Source organism: Chiloscyllium plagiosum, unplaced genomic scaffold (genome assembly GCF_037043375.1).
Source record: "Chiloscyllium plagiosum isolate Xiang-an unplaced genomic scaffold, Cpla_swu_hap1 HiC_scaffold_3, whole genome shotgun sequence".
Lineage (NCBI taxonomy): Eukaryota > Metazoa > Chordata > Chondrichthyes > Orectolobiformes > Hemiscylliidae > Chiloscyllium > Chiloscyllium plagiosum.
The window spans coordinates 143485967-143505727 of NW_028270141.1; the positions used below are offsets into that span (position 1 = coordinate 143485967).

Here is a 19761-nt window from a genome sequence, read left to right on the forward strand (position 1 = left end):
TCCTCCAACTCCAGGCACAAGTTCCCTCCACTATCCCTGATCAGTCCTAACCTCACTCTGGCCATCCTCTTGTTCCTTACATAAGCATAGAACACCTTAGGGCTTCCCTTAATCCTACCCACTAAAGCTTTATCATGCCCCCTTTTAGCTCTCCGGAGTCCATTCCTCAGTTCCTTCCTCACTCCATTGTAAACCTCTAAAAGTCCTGAATGATCCTTGCCCCCTCAATCTTAAGTAAGCACCCTTCTTCCTCTTGACTAGATGCCCCTCATCCCTTGTCACCCAAGGTTCTTTCAACCTCCCATCTTTTCCTCGCCTCAGTGAGATAAACCTACCCAGCACTATCAGTAGGTGCTTCCTAAACAACCTCCATATTTCTGTTGCGCATTTCCCAGAGAACATCTGTTCTCAATTTTGGCACCCCAGTTCCTGACTAATATCATTGTAAATTACCCCTCCCCTCAATTAAATACTTTCCCACACAGTCTGCTCCTAACCCTCTCCAAGAGTATAGTAAAGGTCATAGAGATGTGATCACTATCACTAAAATGCTTTCCCACAGAGAGCTGACACCTGGCACCAAATCCAATATGGCCTCCCCTCTAGTCGGCCTATTACATCAGGAACCCTTCCTGGACACCTGACAAAAACTGCTCCATCCAAACTATTTGAACTAAGCAGGTTCCAATCAATATTGGGAAGTTAAAGTCACCCATGTTAGTTCTGCACATTTCCAAAATCTGCCTCCCATCTGCTCTTCCATATCTCTGTTGGTATTGGGGGTCCTGTAGAAAGCTCCCAAATAAAGTGGCTGCTCCTATCTTGTTTCGGACTTCCACCCACACTGACTTTATAGACAAACCCTCCTACATGATCTCCCTTTCTGCAACTGTGATACTATTGCTGATTAGCCAAGCCACTCCTCCACCTCTTTTATCTCACCCCCATTCCTTTTGAAATTATCTAAACCCTGGAACATCTAACAACCATTCCTGCCCCTATGATATCCAAGTCTCCATAATAGCCACAATATTACAGGGCTTTGCCCTATCAAGTGCCAAGCTCTCCTCTCAGACTTCCCCCATGCCATATCTGCCTGTTCACTACCTATTCCATCACCTGATCTATAGCTCAGGTTCAACCAAAGTTGATCTCCTGGCTTGACGGTAATGGTTGAGTGGGGAATATACTGGGCGATGAGATCGCAAATTGTTCCGGGAGTACAATTCTGCTGTTGATGGCACATAGCACCTCATGGATGCAGAGTCTTGAGTTGGTGGATTTGCCATTTAGCATTGTGTCAAGTGCCACACAGCATTGTAGAAGCTATTCTCAATGTGAAGGTGGGATTTTGTCTCCACAAGGGCTGTGCAGTGGTCACTCTTGCCAATTGCCATGGAGAGGTGTGACTGGCAGATTGGTCAGAATGAGGTCTGTTTCTTGCTCTTGTTGGTTCCCTCACCATCTGCTGTAGACCCAATCTTGCAACTACATCCTTCAGGATCTGACCAGCACAATCAGTAGTGCTGCTGCTGAGCCACTCTTGGATGGACATTGAAATTTCCCACCCAGAGTAAGATTGTGCCTTTGTAATTCTAACTGCTTCCTCCAAGAATTGTTCATCGTGGAGAACTATCGATTCATTAGCCGAGAGAAGACAGTACATGATAATTAGCAAGAGGTTTCTTTGCCCATGTTTAACCTGAAGTCATGAGACTTCATTGGGTACTGAGTCAATCTTTCAGACTTCCAGGGCAAGCCCCTCTGCGGGGTTTGTTACAGGACATATCTAGGGATCATGATGGTGTCTCGTACATTGTCACTGAATCATACCTCACAGACAATGACCATGTTAGCTTTTGCTTGACTAGTCTGAGAGACAGCTCCGAATTTGGGCCCTAACCTCCAGATGTTAGCGAGGAAGACTTTGCAGAGTCAACAGGCCAGTTTCTGCCAGTCATTTCAGATGCCTAGGTCAATGCCAGGTTGTCAGTCCAGTTACATTTCCTTCAGAGTTTGTAGCAATTGATCCAACTTAATGGCTTGATTGGCCAATTCAGATAGCAGCACAAGTCAACGACATTGCTGTGGGTTGAAAGTCACGTGAGGTGAGGATGGCAGATTGTCTTCTCTGAAGGACATTAATGAACCAGATGGGGTTTTTTGACAATCGACAATGGTTTCATGGTCATCAGTACATTTCTAACTCCACAAAAATAGACAGAATTCAAATTCTACCATCTGCCTTGGCAGGGTTTGAACCCAGGTCCCCAGAACATTCAGAGTTTCTTGATTAATACCGGTTATCTGTAGTCTGAAACATTTCTGGCATTTGTCTGCCTTCAGTGATGTCCATTAACCCAAAAAAAAACCCAGTTAACATTCTGGGGATCCAGATTCCAAACCTGCCACAGGAAATGGTGGAATTTGAGTTCAATAAGTATCTGGAGTCTAATCATCACAATGATGATATCATTGCCGATTGTCAGGAAAAAAACTATTGGTTCACGAATGTAGTTAAGAAAGAAAACTGCTAACCTTACCTGATCTCTTGTGCATCTTTTCCAGTCGGAAAGTTGGTAGAGAGTGCTCCTTCATTACAACGGGAGTAATGTGCACAAATGAAAATTATTTCCAGTGGAAAGCCCATGATGGGTCATTGCTTTCGGGGTCAACAAGCAATTAGTTAGCTGTTATATTTTAACCTGGAGAGGAGCAAGAACTATTTCTCTCAGAGGGAAAGAATGACTGCAGAGGCTGGGTCATTAAGTTCATTCAAGTCTATGATAGACAGATTTTTAAACAGCAACCGAATTTAGGCTTATCGGGAAAAAGACAGAAAAGTGGAATTGAGCATTATGTCTTATGGTCTTATTAGGTTCTTGAGTATCAAGGATTACCAGGAGAAAGCAGGAGAATGGGGTTGAGAAACTGATCAACCATGATTGAATGGTGGAGCAGACTTGATGGCTGAGTCGTCTAATTTGTGCTCCAATGTCTTACGGTCTTATTATTTGATCAGCCGTGACCTCATTGAATGGCAGAGTAAAGTAGATGGGTTTTTGTAGTCCATTTTTTTTAAAAAACAGATTTCATTCATATTCAATTTCCTTGTTCCTTATCAGTTGCTTAGTCCTCCTTTGTGAAACCATTTTCATAAAACCTCTTTGCAACCTCAAGGACACTCTCATATTTCCTAAAATGCCGATCAATGGACTCAATGCTCAAGTTGGGGCAATTCCAGACTTCCACTGTGGTTCAGCAAAACCTCCCTCATTCTGTATTCCATCCTCTCAGTATAAACTCAATATTCCATTTGCTTTGCTAGTTACTATCTCAAGTAATGCTTCCTTCAAATATTGGCACACCCAAAATTTCCTTGTTCAATTTTCTGAAGTGACAATCCATTTATTGTAACACCTCACAAAAATACATCCCCTTATCAGCCACAGGACTGTCCATTCTGATCGCCTATTGATTCTGTTTCTGTAATCACAATTGAACTGCATGATGGAGGGTTCTCAAAAGACTGGAAGACTGACTCGTGTTCTTATTGCCCTGTTAATCTACTCAGATCCAGACAGGTTTTGTCACAAGAAATTAGAATTAAATGTATATATTCTTAATTCCATTGCAGGACTTCTCACAGTTAATTTGAATGGAAAGAATATGAAGAACTAGTATTGATTTCCTGAAGGAGTTTGAACAAGACGTCAGAAACCTTGAAAAATCTTTTTCATCAAATAGAATAAAATAAAAAGGTGGATTAATACAAACATGTTTTACACAGAAATTGGAATGAACTTTTTCTGAAAGCTTTTTTGTACATATTGAACAGTGAGATGTGCTTAATTCTGAAATTGTTCGGTCTTGCCCAAACTGCACATTGTATAATTCTGGTCTCCTTACCTACAGAAAGGTATACCATTATACCTGCCTACTAGTGAATAGAATAACTGTTCATTAGACAGATTAGAGGAGATTTACTAGGATGTTGCTTGGTATGAAGGGAAGGCCTTATGAGGAAAGGCTGAGGGACTTGAGGCTGTTTTCGTTAGAGAGAAGAGGGTTGAAAGGCGACTTAATAGAGACATATAAGATAATCAGAGGGTTAGATAGGGTGGACAGGGAGAGCCTTTTTCCAAGAATGGTGATGGTGAGCACGAGGGGGCATAGCTTTAAATTGAGGAGTGATAGATACAGTACAGATGTCAGAGGTAGTTTCTTTACTCGGAGAGTAGTAAGGGTACGGAATGCTTTGCCTGCAACGCTAGTAGAATCGCCAACTTTAAGTACATTTAAGTCATCATTGGACAAGCATATGGACGTATATGGAATAGTGTAGGTTAGTGTAGGGCTTCAGATTTGTATGACAGATCGGCGCAACATCGAGGGCCGAAGGGCCTGTACTGTGCTGTAATGTTCTATATACATGTGCCCATATTGGGAATTTGACCAATTCCTCCAATGGCCCATCTCAGAATCCTGGGATCCTGTTTATAAAGGACAAAGTGAGGACAGCAGATGCTGGAGATCAGAGCTAAAAATGTGTTGCTGGAAAAGCGCAGGTCAGGCAGTATCCAAGGAGCAGGAGAATTGACGTTTCGGGCATGAGCCCTTCTTCAGGAATGAGGAAAGTGTGCCCAGCAGGCTAAGATAAAAGGTTTCTTGCGGTTGCAGGGGAAGGTGCCGGGAGTGGAGGTTGGGTTGATGGGGGGTGTGGACCTGACGAGGGAGTCACGGAGGGAGTGGTCTTTTCGGAACGCTGATAGGGGAGGGGAGGGAAATATATCCCTGGTGGTGGGGTCCGTTTGGAGGTGGCGGAAATGACGACGGATACCATGTATATGGAGGTTGGTGGGGTGGTAGTTGAGGACCAGTGGGGTTCTGTCCTGGTGGCGATTGGAGGGGCGGGACTCAAGGGCGGAGGAATGGGAAGTGGAGGAAATGCGGTGGAGAGCATCACCGATCATGTCTGGGGGGAAATTGCGGTCTTTGATGAAGGAGCCCATCTGGGTTGTACGGTATTGGAACTAGTCCTCCTGGTCCTCAACTACCATCCCACCAACCACCATATACATGGTATCATCCGCCATCATTTATGCCACCTCCAAACGGACCCCACCACCACGGATATATTTCCCTCCCATCCCCTATCAGCGTTCCGAAAAGACCACTCCCGTGACTCTCTCGTCAGGTCCACACCCCCCATCAACCCAACCTCTTCCCCTGCAACCGCAAGAAATGCAAAACTAGCACCCACACCTCCCCCCTTACTTCGCTCCAAGGCCCCAAGGGATCCTTCCATATCTGCCACAAATTCACCTGTACCTCCACACACATCATTAACTGCATCCACTGCACCCGATGTGGCCTCGTCTATATTGGGGAGACAGGCCGCCTACTTGCAGAACGTTTCAGAGAACACCTCTGGGACACCCGGACCAACCAACCCAACCACCCCGTGGCTCAACACTTCAACTCCCCCTCCCACTCCACCAAGGACATGCAGGTCCTTGGACTCCTCCATCGCCAGACCATAGCAACACGACGGCTGGAGGAAGAGCGCCTCATCTTCCGCCTAGGAACCCTCCAACCACAAGGGATGAACTCAGATTTCTCCAGTTTCCTCATTTCCCCTCCCCCCACCTTGTCTCAGTCCCAACCCTCAAACTCAGCACCACCTTCCTAACCTGCAATCTTCTTCCTGACCTCTCCACCCCCACCTCCACTCCGGCCTATCACCCTCACCTTAACCTCCTTCCACCTATCACATTTCCAATGCCCCTCCCCCAAGTCCCTCCTCCCTACCTTTTATCTTAGCCTGCTGGACACACTTTCCTCATTCCTGAAGAAGGGCTCATGCCCGAAACGTCGATTCTCCTGCTCCTTGGATGCTGCCTGACCTGCTGCGCTTTTCCAGCAACAAATTTTCAATTCTGTTTATAAATACTGCCATCTACTGACAGTCAGTCACGATATCCCTAACCAAGCATTTACTCTTCATTCAAATTTTTTCGGCCTGAGTAACATCAAAGTTGGCCTCAAAATACCATTTGTGAACCAGTCATTGTCACTAACAACTTCCGCTGTTCCCCTCAATCCGATAACATCCCCGACATGACCCAGGCAGACTGGACAAACTGACCCAGCTGGACCCAAAATGCTTTCAACTCCCCACCAATCCCAGGAGTCTGCCAATACCTCATTACTGACCCACTACTCCCCTTCACTACCACAGTCCCATTGGAATTGATACTTCCCGCCACTCCATCACCAGCAAAAGAACAACCCTTCCATTTGCCTAGGATTTAAACCTTATTCGACCCAACTCGAGTACAACCAAAAGCTGCCCCTGAACAGACACCCCCTAATCCTGCCAACAGGATTAGAATTGACAACCGCCTGCATTTCTCCATCAGCACACAATACACAGCTCCCCCCCCCCGCCTCAATAATGTGAAGCCCCACCCAAAGTGACCCAGGTAGAACCGACTTCTCCTTCCAGACCTGGTAGCACCACACCCCATTCCTTGAACCTCTGAACCTGACACTGCCTCTTCAACACATCACCACCTTCCTCTCGACCCCACCAGATCCATCAGTCCCACTCCCCTCCAAATTTGACCCAGCTGAACCAACACTTCCCTAACTACAAACTGGTCCCTTGATGGAGCCCAAGCTTTTTCTCACTTACCTGACAATATACCCTTCAATCCCAGGCACTATAACCCCCTCACTCCCCTGGAGCCCACCCCCACTACAATTGATGCAAACTTTCTTTTCTCTCCACTCTCGTCGTAACAAAAGGATACAAGACAATTTGTTTCTCTAACAGCTTGCTGAACCTATCCATTAACTTTCCACGGTTCACAAAAAGGACATTCACACCGTTCTGAACACCAACATTTTCCAGTCACTCACCAATTCAAAACATTCCACTTGTTTATTTGGTCCATATTTTGCTCCCATCACATTTCCCAAAATCCTGTTCCATCTGCCATGTTCCTCTCCATTCCCTCAACCCAATATGGAAGAACTATGTGGTTTTCCAGCCACACATTAACCAGAATTTGGTTCCAGCTCTGGTTGGTCTGGCCCTGACAGAGCAGTCCTGACTGCTTGTTCATTTTAATAGTCTTTGTAATGAGGATTCCTCTTCAAATCCAAATTATTGGATAGAGTTTCAGATTCATTTCAGACCAATTTCTGGACATTTTTGTGACATGAGCTTAAAGTCTTCATACACAGTACTTACAGGGGTGAAAGTCAATTGTCCATGGGTGCCATGTCTTTCATTGGGAAACAAAGATTAATCACTACAGCAAAATTTCTCTGTTGTAATTGTTAAAAATGATTTATTCCCACATGGGGATTAAGGAGGATCTGGTGCCAGATATAATTCCAGAATGACCACTCTGTACATGAGCTCATTGCGGTCTGCAACATATCCTAATTACAAAGTACTGAAGTTGTTACATGTGAAATCATGCAGTGGTTAGATTTCAAATCATTCTCTAACACACTCATTCTGAGCGAGTCCCACACTGAATTATTCAATTACTGGAAAGTGTTTAAACAGTGTTCACCATTTGTAAAAATTGAGTCTTTCATCACAGCATCTGGAAGAACTCCTGTATGTTATTTGTTTTGTCGCCGGTTCTCTATAATGGATTTATCATGGATCAGTTAACATTCAAATATACACTGGGAGCTGCAGGAAGAACAAGACATTTACTGGGTGAACCTGATCACAGGCACACTCAAGGAAATTTCATGAGTTCTGAAGGAGTGGGAAATATGGCCACAGGCTGATGTAATGAGATAGGTACTAAAAATTCTCCATTCCAAGATGAATTCTTGTTCTGCGATTCACTCAATGTTGTGTTTGTGTCAGATTAGTTTGTGAGCAGGAAACTGATTTGTATCCCATCATTACTCATTATCGTGAGCCCCTTTTATAATGATGTTACACCTTCATCTGAAAGTTAGGTACATATGAGAATCACGAGGCATCTGATGTTTATTTAAAAGTGACAAACAACAGTCACCTTTGTGCTCTTGTGTCTGAGGTCAGAGGTTGCACTTGTTGAACTCTGCAGCACAACGAAAGGAGGCAGGAAAGTGGGAGCTTGCTTGGAGGCTCAGGAACAGGAGGGGTAAGTGAGAGGAAGAAGACGGGTGTGGAATGGAGTCTGGAGGGGGAAGGATCTTATAAGTGGAACCAGAAAGTGCCAGACACATTCCTCATGCATTTAGAATTCGTCACGAGTTCCCAGTCACACTATAGACACCTCAAATTTGAATTGGAGTGGCCTCGGAACCAGAAAGAGGGAAGAGTGTGGAAGCGGTGAACACTGGTTACTGCTGTAAGGAACAACAGGGTCAGGATGAAAACTCCACTCTCTACATGGGCAATAGAATATTCCCTTTTCCTGATAAGGAGACACTGGACATAGTAGAGGGGATGAGGAGAAAGGTCGTTTCTCAATCCAGTTCAGTGTTACTCAGATTAGTGGAGGTTTAGAAAACTGCTGGATCCAGGTAATTGATTTATTGTCATGTGTACAAAGTACAGTGAAAAGCTTTATGAGCACTACAGGCATATCACAGTAAGGCTCAGAACAAGATATTCAGACGGAGGACTACAGTAACATTTATCTCTCTTGTACGCCCTGTGCAATGTAGCACACTCAGCATCATTTGAGCGGAGAGTCCATTCAATAGACTGAACTGCACGGAAGCTGCCCCAGAACCTGCTGGTGGGTGCATCATTCTCTATATGGCAGCACCTCCCAATGGTTTAATCTACTTTCCTAGTCTTTCCAGTACAGTGGCATTCTCATGTTTGTACCGCTTCAGAAAAAAAATTAAATCAAAAGGACCAGATATTAACCACAGCTTGTATCTCCGGACCCTATTTGAACCCTCTTGTGACCATGTTCCCTCCTCTGTCACCATGGCCTGGGCAACATCCTCCTCTTCTGTTAAAGATAGATGCCAAGAGTTCATTTCACACCTCAGCCATACCACCTCCCTCCTTGTAAATCCTCTTTCTGGTCTCTAATCAGTTCTATTCTTTCTTGATCTCATCTCTCTATTGAAGAGTGGGATTCCTCTTGGCTAGCTGCTAGTTTTTGTCATAATATGCTTTTTTTGCCTCTCCTCTGAACCTTTAATATGCCAACAGCTTCTTAACTGTATTTTCTGCCATACACCTTATTTAGAAGCACTTTTCTTGCCCGTGTTGCTTTCTACCTCCTTTCTGATTGAGGGACTCTATTTTTGTCCTACCTTCTCCTGTTTGGAGGGAACATACTTTAACTGGACCTCAACCATCTCTTTTTGGAAGGTAGCCCATTTCAGTTCCTGGTTTTCCTGCCATCCTCTTTGTTCCAGTCAATCGGGCCAGCTTTCTTGTCAAATGTTTTTCTCACCCTGGATTGCTGCATGTCATTCTCCAACACCATCTTGTAGCACCAGCTCCAATGATCATTGTCTCCTGTCTCCCACTACCACTTCATCCAAATTGGCCCAACTCATTTCCAAGGACTAAGTCCAACAATGTATCTTGGTGAATGAGCGGAGTCAATCACATGGTGACTAAATGTATTACATTGACTACAAATGACTAGAGCAATGTAATACTGCAGACTGAATACACTTTGATTAATATATTTGTTTTAGTTTAGTCTTAATCAAGTAAACACCAGTTTCTTGTCAGTAAACTTGGTCAGGTTCCATTGGCAGGCTGCAAGAGGATTAGCGCAACCTGGGGTTCATTGCGTTACAGCTTTTGTTGAATTCCTCTTTGGCTCATCTGTCCCAGTCACTTGTTGACATGACAGTGGGACTCACCACCTGAATTTTAAAGTTAGTGTAGAGAACAGCAACAGGGCAACCAGTTTGCGGCAGCCTAAACCAGCTCAAGTTCTCCTATCCCTTCACATCCACCCCAAACTCTTGGGATCTTTATTTTGAATTTGAGAGTCAAGGAAATGTGAAACAGTGCTTTGATGCAGGAAACAAGATGGGTAGAGTAAATGGCATTTTTTATATATTTATTCCAAACAAAATGCTGGTTCAAATCTGGGAGGAGGTTCTGGAACTGCACAAGATGTTAGTGTGACTGCACCCAGAATATTGCTGGACTGAAAGCCAATTCCCCACCCACTAACTATTTGACTTTATCTCCAATGTCCATTTGTCTGTGTGTTCCAGGTATACAATGGGCCAAGTGCTCTCCATTTAATGGAGAAAGTGAGGTCTGCAAATGCTGGAGATCAGAGCTGAAAATGTGTTGCTGGAAAAGCGCAGGTCAGGCAGCATCCAGGGAACAGGAGAATCGACGTTTCGGGCATAAGCCCTTCTTCAGGAATGAGGAAAGTTTGACCAGCAGGCTAAGATAAAAGGTAGGGAGGAGGGACTTGGGGGAGGGGCGTCAGAAATGTGATAGGTGGAAAGAGGTCAAGGTGAGGGTGATAGGTCAGACTGGGGTGGGGGCGGAGAGGTCGGGAAGAAGATTGCAGGTTAGGAAGGCGGTGCTGAATTCGATGGATTTGACTGAGACAAGGTGGGGGGGGGGGGGGAAATGAGGAAACTGGTGAAATCAGAGTTCATCCCTTGTGGTTGGAGGGTTCCTAGGCGGAAGATGAGGCGTTCTTCCTCCAACCGTCGTTTTGTTGTGGTCTGACGATGGAGAAGTCCAAGGACCTGCATATCCTTGGTGGAGTGGGAGGGGGAATTGAAATGTTGAGCCACCGGGTGGTTGGGTTGGTTGGTCCGGGTGTCCCAGAGGTGTTCTCTGAAACGCTCCGCAAGTAGCCGGCCTGTCTCCCCAATATAGAGGAGGCCACATCGGGTGCAGAGGATGCAATAGATAATGTGTGTGTGGAGGTGCAGGTGAATCTGTGGCGGATATGGAAGTTTCCTTTCAGGCCTTGGAGGGAGGTGAGGGGGGTAGGTATGGGTGCAAGTCTTGCACCTCCTGCGGTTGCAGGGGAAGGTGCCGGGAGTGGAGGTTGGGTTGGTGGGGGTGTGGATCTGACGAGGGAGTCACGGAGGGAGTGGTCTTTACGGAATGCTGATAGGGGAGGGGAGGGAAATATATCCTTGGTGGGGTCCGTTTGGAGGTGGCGGAAATGACGGCGGATGATGCGCTGTACATGGAGATTGGTGGGGTGGTAGGTGAGGACCAGTGGGGTTCTGTCCTGGTGGCGGTTGGAGGGGCGGGGTTCAAGGGCAGAGGAGCGGGAAGTGGAAGAGATGCGGTGGAGGGCATCGTCGACCACGTCGGGGGGGGGGGGGGGGGGAATTGCGGTCCTTGAAGAAGAACAGCTCTGGGACACCCGGACCAACCAACCCAACCACCCGGTGGCTCAACATTTCAATTCCCCCTCCCACTCCACCAAGGATATGCAGGTCCTTGGACTCCATCGTCAGACCACAACAAAACAACGGTTGGAGGAAGAACGCCTCATCTTCCACCTAGGAACCCTCCAACCACAAGGGATGAACTCGGATTTCACCAGTTTCCTCATTTCCCCTCCCCCCACCCTGTCTCAGTCAAATCCATCAAATTCAGCACCACCTTCCTAACCTGCAATCTTCTTCCCGACCTCTCTGCCCCCAACCCAGTCTTACCTATCACCCTCACCTTGACCTCTTTCCACCTGTCACATTTCCGACGCCCCTCCCCCAAGTCCCTCCTCCCTACCTTTTATCTTAGCCTGCTGGACAAACTTTCCTCATTCCTGAAGAAGGGCTTATGCCCGAAACGTCGATTCTCCTGTTCCCTGGATGCTGCCTGACCTGCTGCGTTTTTCCAGCAACACATTTCCAGCTCTGATCTCCAGCATCTGCAGACCTCACTTTCTCCTTTTCCATAGGAGTTTTATTAGAATTATGATAAGTTGCCCCATGCGCTCCCCCACTGATACCTCAGTCATTTGCCCTGCCTCATTCCCCAACTGAAGGGATTATTGCTCCTATTCAAGTAAGAACATTTACATACTGAGGTAAAAACAATGACTGCAGATGCTGGAAACCAGATTCTGGATTAGTGGTGCTGGAAGAGCACAGCAGTTCAGGCAGCATCCAAGGAGCTTCAAAATCGACGTTTCGGGCAAAAGCACTTCACATTTACATACTGATCAAGTGCATACAAGAGAACTTCCTTAAAATGCCTCTCCATTCAAGCCCTTAACACCGAGTCTAGGATTGGAAAAAGTCAAAATCCCCCACCATTACAACCCTATTATTCTAGGGATACTTTTACGTATTTGCATTTCAATTTCCTACTGATTATTGGGGGGCAGGGGGAGGGGCACTATAATACAATCCTAACAAGGTGATTGTCCCTTTATTTCTCAGTTCTACCCTTCTACCTATGCTTTCACTGATAAATCATTCAGGAATATTTCCCTAAGTACAGGGATAGTACTATCCTGACCCAAACAAAAAGAAACACTCCACATGCCCTCTTCTCTTGACCCCCTTTGTTTCTCTCCCATAGCATTAATAACCTCAACATTAAAACTACAAGTCCTGCCCATCCCTGACCCACGTTTCTATAATAGCTATGATATCTCAGTCTCACGTCCCCAGCTCTGCCCCAAGTTCATCTGGTTTGTCAGGCTTCTTGCCTTGAAATGCAATGCTAATTTATCAGTCCCACCTCATGCTCTGCCAAGCTCTTGTCTACCTTGACTATTTGACTTACTCCCATACTGTATGAGCTTTTCTCATTATTAGTTGTCTGCCTGATTACATTAGAACCAGTCACCATACCAGAAACTGGCTAAATGCTACCATCCCAAGGACCCACCCCCTACAGTATCCAACACTGGAGAGCAGATAAACATGACAGGAGGATCAGAAGGGCAAATAACCCTGTAGAGAAGGAAGAACAGAAATTATAAATTCCCCAGAGGTCAGGTAGACAGAACTAACAAGCCAAGCTGAAACAGAAATAAGAAGGGCTCAAGAGGGATATAGGCCAAATGGGATCAGATTGGGATGCCTGGTCAACACAGAGGAGTTTGACCAAAACGTCTGCATTCTTGCTGTCTGATTCTATTCCCTGTGTATATTAAATACAGATAAAAGTCAGATGCAAAAAGCCATTTCTCTCTTCAGTGAGTCCTCTACCCTGGGCAGGATGAACACAGGGGGAATCTGGTTTCTCCAAACAGCAACATTCCCATCCTGGGGACAGATTTCAGATTTCACTAATGGCAGCAGGAGTGTGGGGGACAGTGAGTGAGTGAGGGTCAGTGCAGCCTGATTTCCCTGTGCAATACCCTCTCCCTCTCACCCAGGGGGGCACAGTGAGTGAGTGAGGGTCAGTGCAGCCTGATTTCCCTGTGCAATACCCTCTCCCTCTCACCCAGGGGGGCACAGTGAGTGAGTGAGGGTCCGGCTGGTGTGTGCTCACCTGATGAAGGTGGTCTTGCCGGTGGAGTACTGACCGACCAGCAGCAGCATGGGCTTGTTGTCGAAATCCGCATTGTCCAGGGCGGGCGAGTGGAACTCGTGGAAGCGGTAATGTTCCTCCAGGGGAAGCAGTTTGCTTTTGTAGAGCTTCTTCAGGCCGTCCGTCACCGTCTGAAATACCTCGGGATCCTTCTTGCCGCGGTCATGCGCCCCCAGCCAGCTGAACATGCTGCCGGATAACCTGGGAAAGTGTAAACCCAGACTAAAGCAGCAGTTTACAGCGACAACAATAACCTCCTTAAAGCCCGAACCCCCCCCTCCCCCGGCCCCTCCTCCTGAAAGTCTCCCCGAAGCCGCTCCGCTTTAAGGAGCCGCAGCTCGAGACAGCTCCCGCCCCCGCGCGCCGTCCTCTTCCAGTGACGTCAACCAACGGCTTCATCCCGCACGTGCGGTTCAGGGGAAGCGGGGATGAGGCCGTTCAGCCCATCCAGTCTGCTCAGCCAGCCGTGCCTGAGACGTTTCCCAGCCCCACTCCCCCGCTTTCTTCTCGCAACCTTGATAACCAACCTAGCTATCGCCACCTCATCTCACGAACTCGCTAGCTTCACCGAGTTGTCAGACTAAAATAAACTAACCAGTTTCACTAAATTATCCAGAGAAACAAGTCGCAGATGCTGTAATCCAAAGTAAAACACAGTAAGCCAGACAGCATCAGGAGATGGAGAAGTTAACATTTTGGGTGTAAGCCTTCTTCATGCTTGCTGTTTCTTCTCACCCCCTGCTGGGCTACACACTGAATTGGGAGAAAGTGAGGACTGCAGATACAGGAGATCAGAGTCAAAAAGGGATGAAGGAAATGTGGAGAATTGGTCAAGAAAACTGCGCAGTGGGGTAAGAGGTGAGTAAGAATAGAACGTAGCAATTGCCCGAGCAAAACTTCCACATGGTGGTAGTGAAAATTCCATGTGGTGATAATAAAATCCAAGTGGTGTTAATAAAACTTCCACATGGTGGTAGTGAACATTCCACGTGGTGAATATAAGACCCTATAGATAATGTCTCATGGAAACAAGGGCCTGAACAGATAGGGCAAAATAAATAAGGGGGAATTGTTTTACTAAAAGAACTGATAGACCTGTTTAGAAAGCCAGCAGAATTGTAGTGGATGATTAAAAGTAAAATAGTAGCAAATAGTCATAGTGTTAAAATGTTACTAGACTGTTGAATGTTTTAGACAAGGCTTGTATAATACTGAGACAGTAGTTTGGGAAATTAACAAAGGGTCTGTTTAAGTAAGGCTCTGAATGAGAGAGAGAGAGAGATTGATTTACTGCTAAGCTCTTGGCTGTTCGCAACAAGGCTCTGCATGAGAGAGAAAGAGCCATTGATTTAATGCTGAGTTCTTGACTGTGAGTAGAAAGTTTCTGTGTGTGAGAGAGAGAGAGAGAGAGACTTCATAGTTTAACCATTGTGATCTGGTTTGTATGCATAATTGTTTGTTGTTGGTTAAATGTTTATATTTTGTTTCCCTGGAGCTCGAGATCCTGGAGTAGTTTGATTTTATTTTGCACTGTAAGAATTTAAGATAGTGTTTTTTTTTAGAGAGAGATTTTTCAAGAAACCATTAGTGATTGCTGCATTTTGCTGGTGCAGTGTTAGATTGGTTTAAGCTGAACGAATGAGAATTATTAACTGAGAACATTTAAGAATTGTTAGATTGGTAAAGGACAATTGCAAGTTATAAAGTTAAGGATTGCTTATACTGTTGACAAAGCTGTACCAGACTTGAATAGCAGAAGAAAGTGACTAAATGGCCAAAAGAGAATACCTTTGATATTCATATGTGCAATGAGATGGAAGGACTAATTAAGAACCATAAGCTGAAAGAGAAATCTAAAATAGGAACCGAAAGAGGGATCAGGTGATGCAAATACTGAAACTTTTCAGGAAAGAGAGTCAGGAGTGGAAGGTAGCTTGTCAGACACCCATGGTGACTAGGAAGGCTGGAAAGAACAAGCTGAGCAGTTACGGGAAACAGAAAAGCAGGAATCAGATACCCCACAACCCCCCACCCAGATGTGGAGGAGCTGAATAGACCTTCCCACACAAATGTAGAGGCATTGAAGCAGTGTCCAGTAATAAAGGGAGCAGTAAAAATAGAGGGACAGTTAGAATGGGACAGAAGTACAGAAGACAAAAATGAACATAGAACATTACAGCGCAGTACAGGCCATTCGGCCCTCGATGTTGCACCGACCTGTCATACCAATCTGAAGCCCATCTAACCTACACTATTCCATATACGTCCATATGCTTGTCCAATGATGACTTAAATGTACTTAAAGTTGGCGAATATACTACCGTTGCAGGCAAAGCATTCCATACCCTTACTACTGGCTGAGTAAAGAAATTACCTCTGACATCTGTCCTATATATTTCACCCCTCAATTTAAAGCTATGTCCCCTTTTGCTTGCCGTCCCCATACTTGGAAAAAGGCTCTCCCTGTCCACCCTATCTAACCCTCTGATTATCATATATGTCTCTATTAAGTCACCTCTCAACCTTCTTCTCTCTAACAAAAACAGCCTCAAGTCCTTCAGCCTTTCCTTGTAAGACATTCCCTCCATACCAGGCAACATCCTCGTAAATCTCCTCTGCACCCTTTCCAAAGCTTCTACATCCTTCATCTAATGCGGTGACCAGAACTGTCCACAATACTCCAAGTACGACCGCAACAGAGTTTTGTACAGCTGTAGCATAACTGCATGGTTCTGGAACTCGATCCCTCTATTAATAAAAGCTAAAACACTGTACACCTTCTTAACAACCCTGTCAACCTGGGTGGCAACATTCAAGGATCTGTGTACCTGGACACCAAGATCTTTCTGCTCATCTACACTACCGAGAATCTTACCATTAGCCCAGTACTTTGCATTCGTGTTACTCTGACCAAAGTGAGTTACCTCACACTTGTCCGCATTAAACTCCATTTGCCACCCCTCAACCCAGCTCTGCAGCTTATCTATGTCTCTCTGTAACCTACAACATCCTTCGTCACTATCCATAACTCCACTGACCTTAATGTCATCTGCAAATTTACTAACCCACCCTTCTACGTCCTCATCCAGGTCGGTTATAAAAATGACGAACAGCAGTGGACCCAACACCGACCCTTGCGGTACACCACTAGTAACTGGACTCCAGGATGAACATTTCCCATCAACCACCAACCTCTGTCTTCTTTCAGCAAGCCAATTACTGATCCAAACTGCTATATCTCCCACAATCCCATTCCTCCGCATTTTGTACAATAGCCTACTGTGGGGAACCTTATCAAATGCCTTGCTGAAATCCATATACACCACATCAACCGGTTTACTCTCATCTACCTGTTTGATCAACTTCTCAAAGAACTCAATAAGGTTTGTGAGGCACGGCCTACCCTTCACAAAACCGTGCTGACTATCCCTAATCAAATTATTCTTTTCCAGATGATTATAAATCCTATCTCTTGTAACCTTTTCCAACACTTTACCAACAACTGAAGTAAGGCTCATTGGTCTATAATTACCAGGGTTGTCTCTACTCCCATTCTTGAACAGGGGAACCACATTTGCTATCCTCCAGTCTTCTGGCACTGTTCCTGTAGACAATGACGATTTAAAGATCAATGCCAAAGGCTCAGCAATCTCCTCCCTGGCTTCTCAGAGGATCCTAGGATAAATCCCATCCGGCCCAGGGGACTTCTCTATTTTCATACTCTGCAGGATTTCTAATACCTCTTCCTTGTGAACCTCCGTCCCACCTAGTCTAGTAGCCTGTGTCTCAGTATTCTCCTTGCCAACATTGTCATTTTCTAGAGTGAATACTGTCAAAAAATATTCATTTAGTGCTTCCCCTTATCTCCTCTGACTCCACACACAACTTCCCACTACTATCTTTGATTGGCTCTAATCTTACTCTCGTCATTCTTTTATTCCTTAAATCCCTATAGAAAGTCTTAGTCTGAACTGAGGGAAAGAAAAGAAAGAGAGAAAAGGGACAGGCAGGAGCAAATGGAAGCTATGTAACGAGAGCAAGAAAAGCTGAAACATGAGATTAGTATGCTGTGTGGACTAAGGGAACAAAAAGCAGCTGAGGAATACTCATGGTTGAAAGTCTGTGCGAAGATTTGTAGCTCGGGTGCTCGTCGTTGTGGTTCTGTTTGCCGAGCTGGAAGTTTTTGTTGCAAACGTTTCGTCCCCTGGCTAGGCGACATCATCAGTGCTTGGGAGCCTCCTGCGAAGCGCTTCTTTGATGTTTCCTCCGGTGTTTATAGTGGTCTGTCCCTGCCGCTTCTGGTTGTCAGTTTCAGCTGTCCGCTGTAGTGGTTGGTATATTGGGTCCAGGTCAATGTGTTTGTTGATGGAATTTGTGGATGAATGCCATGCCTGTAGGAATTCCCTGGCTGTTCTCTGTCTGGCTTGCCCTATGATAGTAGTGTTGTCCCAGTCGAATTCATGTTGCTTGACATGAAAAAAAAACACACCGGATCATCAACGCCACACTCACAGGAATCCGATTCACGAGAGAAGAAGAAAAGGATAGCCAACTCCCATTCCTAGACGTGATAGTACAGAGAACACCAGACGGAGAATTCACTACAAGGGTATACAGGAAAGCCACACACACAGACCAAGTCCTAAACTATGAAAGTAACCACCCCAACACACACAAACAAAGCTGCATCAGGACACTATTCAAAAGGGCCACAACACACTGCAGTACACCAGAACTGCAAAAAGAAGAAGAGGAACACCTATACAAGGTATTCGCCAAAAATGGATACCCCCGCAACTTCATCAACAGATGCCTAAGAGAAAGACCACGGAACGAGGACATACCACAACCAAAAGGACTAGTCACACTACCATACATCAGGAGCATCTCGGAACTGACTGCCAGACTACTGCGACCCCTAGGACTCACAACGGCACACAAACCAACAGCCACGCTCAGACAACAACTCACCAGAACGAAGGACCCGATACCCAACATGAGCAAGACGAATGTAGTGTACAAAATACCATGCAAGGACTGCACTAAACACTATATAGGACAAACAGGAAGACAGCTAACAATCCGCATACATGAACATCAACTAGCCACGAAACGACGCGACCAGCTATCCTTAGTAGCCACACACGCAGACAACAAGCAACATGAATTCGACTGGGACAACACTACTATCATAGGGCAAGCCAGACAGAGAACAGCCAGGGAATTCCTAGAGGCATGGCATTCATCCACAAATTCCATCAACAAACACATCGACCTGGACCCAATATACCAACCACTACAGCGGACAGCTGAAACTGACAACCGGAAGCGGCAGGGACAGACCACTATAAACACCGGAGGAAACATCAAAGAAGCGCTTCGCAGGAGGCTCCCAAGCACTGATGATGTCGCCTAGCCAGGGGACGAAACGTTTGCAACAAAAACTTCCAGCTCAGCGAACAGAACCACAACAATACTCATGGTGATATGAAAGGGGGGCTGATGAGAAAAGAAGTGAACGTGACGCAGAGGAAGTGGAAAGGGATGAAGAGAGACAAGGAAAGAAAAAATCTCCAGTACCTAAAGAATGGGAGGAAGTGGAAATAGCATCAGACTCAGAGCCCAAGGGGGAATTATTGAGAAGTAGCTCAGGTAAAGGGAAAAAGGGCCAACTGGGAAGGATGCTACTGCTGCTTGTAAACGATAGGAGAAACCCACTGTACATTCCTTGGGGAATTCAGGACCTGGAAGGGCTGAAGAATGTGCTGCCCAGTTTACATGAGGGAGCGGGAAAGTGAATCAGGGCTTTTAAAGGTGAAACCACAGGGTGATTGCTTGCTCTAGGAGACTTGAAGGCACTGCTGGTGAGTTTGGTAGGGTTCCCAAAGTTAAAGGAAATAATAGTCTAAGCCTGTTTGAAAAATGTAGCAGACAATCCAATGATTGATGGGGTCGGGTTTGTTCGAGTGAGACAGAATGTATAGCAAGCCTTAAAAGACTGTTATCCACCCAAAATCACCCCCAGGCTTTGAGAGGGGATCCACTGGGAGAAAGTGAAAACGTGGCGGCCTACTTCGAGAAACAGTTAAGAAAGTGGAGGCGGGAAACAGAGTAAGATATACAGATTAATCAGTTGCTGACCACAATGTACCAAAATTTCTTCATTGAGGCAATGCTCTCCCAAGTCAGGTCAAGACTGGAGGAGGTGGTGAGTCTGACATCATCAATGAGCCACCAGGAATTTAGAGATCATGTAGCTCATGAATTTGAAAGTTTTTGAAAAGACA

General features: G+C 45.6%; 2 protein-coding genes across 6 annotated transcripts in view; one reads left to right on the forward strand and one right to left on the reverse strand.

The window, feature by feature from the left end:
• The window catches only part of LOC148151763 (EH domain-containing protein 3-like), a 109459-nt gene extending 95716 nt beyond the window's left edge, over positions 1 to 13743 (reverse strand). For all 5 annotated transcript variants that reach the window (XR_015754744.1, XR_015754746.1, XM_087984008.1 and 2 more), the window contains exon 1: positions 13436 to 13743. Coding sequence is in view for 3 of the 5 variants with exons in the window: in XM_087984008.1 (XP_087840134.1) it covers positions 13436 to 13662 (227 nt within the window). In the remaining 2 variants the exon portion in view is untranslated. The remainder of the gene's footprint in view (positions 1 to 13435) is intronic.
• The window catches only part of LOC148151762 (heme-binding protein 2-like), a 193029-nt gene that overhangs the window by 99104 nt on the left and 74164 nt on the right, over positions 1 to 19761 (forward strand). The gene's annotated exons all lie outside the window — the stretch shown is intronic.